The following is a 9,039-nucleotide window of genomic DNA, read 5'->3' on the forward strand; positions in this document are numbered from 1 at the left end:
AGAGACGATATTGCTTTGATACGATTGTTAAGTCTTGTAGACATAATATTCAATTGATGCTTCTCATAGAGACTAGACCATACGATGTTCTTGAGCTTTTGTTTAAGAGAACTTAGTTGAAATATAAACTTAAAAGGTAGGATTTGTTTCGCCTTGCTTAAGCCTTTTAAACAACATTTGTATTATTATTCGAATATACTGTTGTTAAATGTCTTTGAATAATTTAATGAGCTAGCGGCGTATAGACATTTTGACTCTTACATAGACTGCTTGCAGTGTCTGAAGGTCAGATTCAATAAAATCATTAACATTTTGTTGCTGAGAAAAAGTGTTTTTTGAGTGAACTATCAAGAACATCTATAAGAACGGCACTCTCCCCTCACATCACGTAATAAAGATTATAATTAGATTATATAAATACAGAGAGATCAATCACACTTGCATATCAATAGACTGGCATATTTTAGATTAAAATATAATTCACAATATTAAAAACTAAGAATTATTTTTTAATCACATAGGTAATATATTCTTTTACATTTAAAAGCGTTTTGGTTATATACCAAAAAATTAAAAAAAAAATTAAATTTATTGTAAATTAATATGCTAAGACTATTATTTTGATATTGTAGTTATTTAAAAAATAATAATAAAAGTAAAATAGATAAAATAAAAGTAAATATCTTCTGAAAAATATATTCAATATTTAAATATATTAATTAATAAAAATAAAATATAACATAAATATATATAAATTTGTAATTATATAGAAATATAAATAAGCTCCAAATATCAAAACATATTTGTAGTACAATTTAAAAAAATATTTATTAATATTGATAGATTAGACAAAATCATATATTTTATATTTGTAAAAACAAGCAAAATTAAATATATATATTTTATAAATCAATATTTGATATTTCTCTTAATTTTAAATCGATGTATATTTGGGTCGTATCATCATCTGAACGGCCTTCAATGAATAATAGCCCTGCCAATTATACCACCAAATGCCCTGCTCACTATTAACCCTTTCATTAAAGTATCGCCCGTTGAGGTTGCTGCAATGAAATGAGATATTGGCGATAAATGTATTCAACTTAATCGAGTATAAAGCCTGTGTTACCTGTTGCCATAGAGGTTGTACCACCAGCCGCTTAGATAATACACGGCACAATTGCCTTGAGGCCAGCGATCGTTATCGCGGTCATAGGTAGTGAAGCTGTCATGCAGATTGTATGACAATGATTCGCCAGCATTTCCGGTATATGTGCCCAGTGACTTAAGCATATACTTTTCCTGTTCGCTGCCAATCAGAAAGTTGTCGTAGCGAGCGTGACGGACATTGTCATTGAAATCGACAAGCAATACATATAGTTCGTAGGGCAGAGATTTGGTCAAATGATGCAGTGCCTCAAGTCCAATAAAGAACTCATCATTCAAATCGCCAAAGCCCTGCTTGTACTCAGTCCAGTTTCTGTAGAAATCAACTTTTCCACTGAAGCGCCTCTGCACCACCAACCAACCGCTTCCAGCTGTATCGGCGTTACATCGCACAGAGGCATTGCCGTAGCCACTGATAAATATATCATGGACATCGCAGGAGTCTTCGAAGGGCATACAATTTATGGCCTGATCTTTAGCCAACTCTTTATAGCACGAGTCGGAAATTGAAATGTTCAAGCTGGCAATTTCATTAAGTATTACCTTGAGAGTTTCTGTATTGGCATCCAATTGGGCTTTCATCGATTCGATTGATTTCTTATCTTCAGCTTGAGCTTTGCTAAACTCTTTCATCAGGTCATCTTTAGTCTTTGATTGCTGCACTTGAATGGCATTTAGCTGTTTCTGTATTTTCCCAATTTTCTTCTCCTTTTCCAGCATGGACGCCTCATAAGCTTTTAATTGCTCGCTTGTTTCTCGGGTGCTCTTAAACAGAGGTTTCATCTCATGTAGGCAAGCCGAATTACATGTCTCAGTTGAGTTGGCCTATTTATTATATAAACAAGCAAATATATATAACAAAAAATATAACAACTGCAGATATTGTAAAATATACTGTACTTACATCAGTTTCTTGAAAGTCGTAACTATCTGCCAATAATGTAAGCAGAAAAAGCTTTAAAATACACAATTCTAGAGCTCTCATGTTCGATGTGCACTGACCGACTGGAAGCACGCGAATATTGTTAGTCTGAACAACGAATTCGCTTTATACAGCAAAAAATCAGACAGTTATGAAAATTTTGTTTTTGCTTATGCAACAATTTGCAATAAACAATAAAGTTCTCCGGTTCAGTGTAGGGGCGATTATATTTCAAATAATTGAACGATTCAAGTCGCAGTAGGAGCGTAGCACTGAGAGATACCCAGTACAACTGCTGTTGGGAATGATTGACTAGCATATATCCAAATCCATATCAATTAAACATTCTATATTCAAGGAGATAAAAGACTGAATGAAAATTAAATCGGAGTCGTTTATGCCATCGATCATAAATATATATAATATGGCCTTTTAATACGTTTCAATAAAACCAATATAACCTGAACTCATTAAAAAAAATAAATAAATAACAATAAATAAAACATATGTTTCATGTCTTCTACTGTAAATCGAATAATTTATTTGTATTTTCGCCAGACTTAATCAGTTTTTAATCAGTTTACTTTGTATGCTAAGCTCAGAGTAAAGAGTACTTCGGTCTAATGAACATTCCGACCGATTTAAGCGAATAGTAGCCATTCAGCGTGTACCACCAGATGCCCTTTACACTTTTCTCGCCACCCTTCATATATCTGCCATTGAGATTACTTGACGAAAGTAGAAAGATTTAGTTAGTAATTAGGTACGGTAATCTGCTATTACTAGTTGTTCAGTTACCTATTTGCATTCCACTTGTACCACCAGCCACTCTCATAATAGTTGGCACAGCTGCCGCCCGACCAAGCATCGTTGTCGTAATCGTACGTCGAGAACTTGTCATAGAGATTATATTTCAATGAGTCACCGGCATTGCCGCTGTACGTGCCGAGAGACTTCAGCATATATTGCTCCTGTTCGCTGCCGATGAGAAAGTTGTCGTATCGCGCATAGAACATGTGATTCTCAAAGTCAATCAGCTCGATGTACAGCTCATATGGCCGTGATGTGGTCAGCTGATGTATGTACTCCAGGCCCAGAAAGAATTCACCTTGATAGTAGCCAAATCCATTGCGATAGGCTTGCCAATTTCGATAGAAGTCAATGCTGCCATCGTAGCGACGCTGTATGACAATCCACTCGACATCCGAATCGCAGAGCACTCTGAATGGAGCGTAGCCAGGAATCTGGATCACCTGAACACTGTTCGCATTCTCGATCACGGAGCAACCACTTGGCCTCCTCTCCCTCTCCCTCTGCCTCTCCATCTCGGCTAAATGCGATGTCAACATATTCTCTAAGTAGTTCACAGAGGCATTCAGACTGTTTATTTGAGCTTTTAGTTCGCTTATGACTGCCGTCACATCTGCTGCTGGAACGACTGGAGATTTTATTAGACCTGTGCCAATGAGATCCGCTAACAGACTCTGATTCGCATTTGCAATATTTACTGTATTTATATTCTTATACGTTGCATTTATCTGCATAGAGCCCGCACTCCCATTGACATCGACAATGTGAATGGTTTTACTCTGCAGCACATTGTTCAGCTGCAAATGAAGGAATTCAGCACGATTTCAATGTGGATTTACGACTGCTCGACTCACCGGTTTTTCATCAGCAGCTGCTGTAGCAAAGTATCCCAAAAGTAGAATATATACGAAACATTGAACTTTTATCGACATTTTCACCGTGAAAATGTAAAAGTCGTCGTCGTCTTTTGCATATGAATTTGAATGGAGAACTAAACAGAGGCTGTGCCTTGACTTGATATGATATAGTAATAATTGTTATTTGTTCACGCTTATCCACTTTATCAATGTTAGCTTATCAAGCAGCTTCATTCAAAACATTTTCACGTTGCTAATTTGATAAGAAAGTGTTAAACTCTAAATAAATAATACACACATTTATATTCATTTATATAAATGCATTTATATTGCACTAAAACTCATTCAGTGAACTTTAAAGTTGTCTTCAATATAAACAACTTATGGCACATATATAAATATATCCCAGTTAATTAATGTATGTTCTCATAAAAAGCTTTCATTTTATGCTTGAATAAATATTTATATGTGTGAATATGTTGATAAAACCCGAGATAAACTTTCTGTGCGATGAGTAAGAGTCGAGTAGCAACAGCAGCCTTCATCAGCAGCTTCTGTTTTTCTGTATTTTATTTTATTTATTTTATCTCAAGATTTAATTTAAAAAGTTCGCTTGCAATAATTTTTTGTATATCTTTTGATTTTAATTTAATACATAGAAAATGTAAAAATTTTAAATGAATGAATGAAATGCCAAAAATAAAGTAAAGTTAATTAAATTTTTTAAATGCTCCCATATAAAATTGAAATATTGAAATTATTTTGTATTAAATTATTATATATAAATTTTTTAATGATCTTCAAAAAATATATATTAAAACAAAAATAATAATAATAATAGAAACATACATTATACACCTTAATTTCACAGCAATTTAATATATTTGTATATTAACTGCATCAATATAAATCTACAGCCAGATTTATCATTTCCACAAAAATATTTTTACTTATTTCAATTTAAAATAAATTTATATATATTTATTCTTTTTTTATATTTTGAAACTTGATTTCAAACTTAAATAAAAAATAACAATATTTATCATCCCATATTAAGTTATCATTTTTTCCCAAGCAAATAACAAATAAACAAATTTATAATGGACATTTAATATATATACATATATTTACATTTGTAAATTAAAAGAAAAAAACTGATTGTATCATTTTCCATAAATTAAAAAACTATTTTATATAAAATTTTACATGGTTTAAATTAAATACATTTTAAAATGCATCAATTCAAAATTTAAAAATCTGTCAATTCTATAAATATTTATTTATATATCTTTATAAATTCATTCAGTGAAACAGGATCTCGTTAAGTCTTGTTGGCCATTTAAATTTGTATTTAAATTAAATGTGAGATGATTATTTTTATTGCTCAATTGTAAAAGGTGCTCACGAATTTCCACCTGAGATTATGCCATTTGCTATTAGCCATTAGCCTTAAGCCAAAAAGCCAATTTGCCTAATCTGCTTTTTTCATATTAAAGCACACACACACACACACACACACACACACACACACACACACACACACAATTTCTTGTTTGTTTTGAATGTCAGATCTACAATGTATCTATATATATATATATAATATATACATATATACACACCCAGCATATTGAGGTGCTAATGTATTTATAAAGCGACTTTGTTGTATTTTTAGTTTAGAAAATAGAAAAATGGAATATAATGTGAAAATGAAAATGAAAATGCTCTGGCCAGACCTTTAATCTGTTCATTTTCAATGCCCGATTTATGAAGTGCGAAGCATTAATTTGATTTTTTTCTCTCTACATACATGTATGCATATGTGTGTGCGCGTGCCTTCGTATGTATTTGGCCATAATAAATTGGGTCAAAAACGTATGGAATTGTGTTGGCGCGCGCTTTGAAGTCACTCTGCCCCCTCCGCACCCACCGCACAGCCCCCGCACATTTGACTTTGAAATTGAAATTGGAAATAGTAGAGCGGTGGGGGGCGTGAGAGCAAGGTCAGTCCAGCGTCTACGAGGAATTTAATTAGCAGCTGCACACTGGCGGCACAAAGCATAGTTTATGTATAAAACGCCTCGGCAGCCTCCTCGGGCTGCTTTCATAATTTAACTGACAGCTGAGTTTGCGCTACATCAATATGGCAATAAGTTGTATCCGGTTGCAGCGTCTTTCGTTCCGCAACTTGGCGCACGTAGCGACTTTTAAGTGGTTTCTGTACTTGCGCTTGACCTCAAACTTTCAACTTGGTCCCGGTCTGGGCCGAGGGGATTTGCATTTGCAGCTGCGTGATGCAGCCGTGTTAACCTTCTACGCTAACCAGACACCATCATCACAAGCCCATTAAAATCCTGAGAGCGCAGAAAGCACCAGCACCTCCGACTCCCCACCCATCCGCCAGCCAGCCGACTCGGCCAGCCAATCGACCAAGCACTTTTCGTATCCTTGCCAGCAGCTGGTTATCCCTTGCCATTGTCTGTCCAGAGTGCAGCATATGGACAAGTGCATAAGAATGCAGGCAGAGCATCATAATTCCAGTCTCTACACGGCTTTGACTTTGACTCGCCAGCTAATGAAATTCGAAATAATCAATACGCCTGACCTTCAGGCAGCTACAGCACCAGCTCATGGAGCATCAATGTCCGGGTTGATGGGGAAAAATGGAAAACATTTTGCCCAGTCAGAGCGGCAGCGAGGTGGGTGGCATAGCCCCACGCGTGCTGTGTGCAATTGTTGATTTGCTTTGTTGGCCACACTTTGCGTATTTTCCAACACTTGCCAAGCACTAACATTTACTATCGCTGGGACCCCAAGCCAAAGCCCACAAATTGAAGTCTATTGCCCCGGCTTGTGGCGCTGAAACTTGAACAGCAATTACTTCATGCTAAATACTCTACTTGAATGAAGGATTTAACGAGTGCTGTAAGAGTGTTGTCTTTGGAGAGAGCATTAAGAGAGTATACAAAGCTCTCATCGAATTTCAACTGTAAAATTGGCTCTCAATGGCGCCATCTTCAGCCAGTCAAAATGCTGCCTCGAATCCGTGTTAAATCGCATGCGAATGGAAATTTCGTAAGTGCATTTAGACCTCATCATGCCCACTCTTTCCCTAATTCCCATTATTCGCCGCTCAACAGCAGAAGTCCTCGTTCAAGCACTCATATTGCACGCAATGCAGCTCCATTGTTCAGCGGGCAACGAGCCAGCCATTTGCTCACAAAATTTCTGTTTAGTTTTCAGTATATGTTCTAGGGAAATAGTTTTCTTTTTTCACTTTCCTATGCTGCATTGTGGATGCTTTAATACCCTGTAAATTTAATATGTGGCAGTAAATGACTTTAAATATATTCTGGTAGCATCTCTCATATTTTTTACTATGCTCTGCCAGTTTCCCATTGAATTTTTGGCATATTTTATTTTATTTTATTTTTATTTTTTTCTATATTAATTCTTTACCATAATTGCAGAGCATCTGTTAGCTCAGCATTTTTCACTTGGTCTTTGGGCAGACAAGCGCCCTGTGTTCGGTTGTTAGCATCTTGTGAATTTTCCAAATGGACATTACATCAAGCATGAAAATTGTTTCTCTTGTTGACAATTCAGCAGCCCTCTTTGCACTCTGTTGTTTATTGTTTTGTTTTGCTCGCTCACACTTTGATGAGCCGAGATACACTAGAAAAAGAGTGTATTATTATTTTGAAGCAAAGAAGCTTAACTGAACTGAAGCAGAAATTGTAGTCGATGAATTCGTGTGGGTGTCGAGCAATTTACACTGAGATATTTGGGAATTTGTCTAATATTATTTTTGAGAATATTATGGATAGCATTAAATATATATCTTCGATAATATTCATAAATATATATATATATTAGAATTCGCTGAATTTATTTCTTATATTGTGAAGCTAAAGAAGATTTTAATATTTTAGAAAATATTTTGATTCGATTTCTAAACTAAAAACTTGATTAACTGCCAACAACAGTCATTTTAAAACATTAATAAATTTCCTCTAGTTCTAATTTTCAATTTCTTCTATTTCTACCGCTGGCATTCATCTCTTAGAATATTACGAGCTTTTTTATCTTAAAGCAGTTCTGGCTACAAAGAGTCAGCTAGTGCAATATATATATTGTTTTATATATGACTCTATGTATATAACATAAATAAAATCCTCTACACCATATTTTCTATTTTTCCTTCTTCTATTTCTATCTGGTAGAGTATTGCAACTTCGTCAAACTCAAATATATCTACTTTTTATACCCTGAACCCATTTTCAATGGGAAATCAGGGTATAATGGTTTTGTTGAAATGTATGTAACAGGCAGAAGGAGGCGTGGCAGACCCCACAAAGTATATATATTCTTGATCAGGGCGACGAGCTGAGTTGATTTGGCCCTGTCCGTCTGTCTGTCCGTCTGTCCGTCTGTCCGTCCGTCCGTCTGTCCGTCTGTCCGTCTGTCCGTCTGTCCGTATGTATGAACGCGTCGATTTCAGAAGATATAAGAGCTAGAGACTTCAAATTTTTTTTTAAATGTCCGTAATTACAGCGCGCATATCAAGTTTATCATTAAAAATCGATAACTCATCCCGATCTTTTTTTATCGATAAAAAACCTTATCGAAAACCAGTTATAAAATTATATCTTCTACACCTTTATTGCTAGAGTGTCCAAATTTTTAATGTATGCTTATATGCAATTTATACAATTTCGATTTTTGTTAAAATTTACCCCCCACCTCTAAATTCACCCCCTTACCCTCACTTTTGTAAAAAGCGTATTTCAAATACTAGATACTTGTGCTTTGGCAATTACATGCATATTCATGTTATAATCATAATCTGAAAGTTTCATGAAGATCGTACGTCCACAAAAAAAGTTATTAAACAATTAAGTTCTCATAGTAAGCGCTCACTGCCGCCCATGCGTGTTTATGCTTGTGTGTGTATATGTATGTAATTCTTTGTGTATGTGTGTGTGTGTGTGTGTGTGTGTATGTGTGTGTATGTATGTGTGTGTATGTATGCCTGTGTGTGCGTGCGTGCGTGTGTGTGTGTGTGCGTGTGTAAGCTGAAAGACGCGAAAAATTATTGAAATAGCTATTACTCCAAGGGTTCAGGGGATCTCGTAGTCGAGCAGTCTCGACTAGAACTTTCTTACTTGTTTTATCTTGCTTTTATGTGTTTATTGTCGCACTTTCAAATGCAAGTTTTATCAGTCTCTCTCCCTCTTGCTATCTCTCTCTCTGTTTTTCTCTGCTTCTCCCTTTGATATCTGCATC

At 35.3% G+C, this 9,039-nt stretch overlaps 2 protein-coding genes across 2 annotated transcripts; both read right to left on the minus strand.

Moving 5' to 3' along the window:
• Nucleotides 1–809: 809 nt before the first annotated feature.
• On the minus strand, nucleotides 810–2,227 carry LOC149269347 (ficolin-2-like). Its single transcript, XM_089467139.1, has 3 exons — nucleotides 2,072–2,227; nucleotides 1,130–1,992; nucleotides 810–1,064 (listed from the first exon to the last, which is right to left on the minus strand). The coding sequence occupies exons 1-3, from the start codon at nucleotides 2,150–2,152 to the stop codon at nucleotides 935–937; spliced, it is 1,074 nt and encodes a 357-aa protein (XP_089323265.1). The 5' UTR covers nucleotides 2,153–2,227; the 3' UTR covers nucleotides 810–934.
• Nucleotides 2,228–2,608: 381 nt separating this feature from the next.
• On the minus strand, nucleotides 2,609–3,907 carry LOC149269348 (ficolin-2-like). Its single transcript, XM_089467140.1, has 3 exons — nucleotides 3,754–3,907; nucleotides 2,888–3,696; nucleotides 2,609–2,817 (listed from the first exon to the last, which is right to left on the minus strand). The coding sequence occupies exons 1-3, from the start codon at nucleotides 3,829–3,831 to the stop codon at nucleotides 2,688–2,690; spliced, it is 1,017 nt and encodes a 338-aa protein (XP_089323266.1). The 5' UTR covers nucleotides 3,832–3,907; the 3' UTR covers nucleotides 2,609–2,687.
• Nucleotides 3,908–9,039: the final 5,132 nt, after the last annotated feature.

This window comes from Drosophila arizonae, chromosome 4, assembly GCF_054131065.1.
Source record: "Drosophila arizonae isolate 15081-1271.41 chromosome 4, UAZ_ARI_1.0, whole genome shotgun sequence".
NCBI classification, from domain to species: Eukaryota; Metazoa; Arthropoda; class Insecta; order Diptera; family Drosophilidae; genus Drosophila; species Drosophila arizonae.

What these genes read in the sequence shown, in the direction of transcription:
- LOC149269347 (XM_089467139.1), bottom strand. Translation starts at nt 2,152, where the DNA reads ATGAGAGCTCTAGAATTGTGTATTTTAAAGCTTTTTCTGCTTACATTA. An exon ending in ACGACTTTCAAGAAACTGAT is followed by an intron (nt 1,993 to 2,071) that starts GTAAGTACAGTA and finishes TATAATAAATAG; the next exon opens with GCCAACTCAACTGAGACATG. An exon ending in TACAACCTCTATGGCAACAG is followed by an intron (nt 1,065 to 1,129) that starts GTAACACAGGCT and finishes ATTTCATTGCAG; the next exon opens with CAACCTCAACGGGCGATACT.
- LOC149269348 (XM_089467140.1), bottom strand. Translation starts at nt 3,831, where the DNA reads ATGTCGATAAAAGTTCAATGTTTCGTATATATTCTACTTTTGGGATAC. An exon ending in CAGCTGCTGATGAAAAACCG is followed by an intron (nt 3,697 to 3,753) that starts GTGAGTCGAGCA and finishes CTTCATTTGCAG; the next exon opens with CTGAACAATGTGCTGCAGAG. An exon ending in TACAAGTGGAATGCAAATAG is followed by an intron (nt 2,818 to 2,887) that starts GTAACTGAACAA and finishes ACTTTCGTCAAG; the next exon opens with TAATCTCAATGGCAGATATA.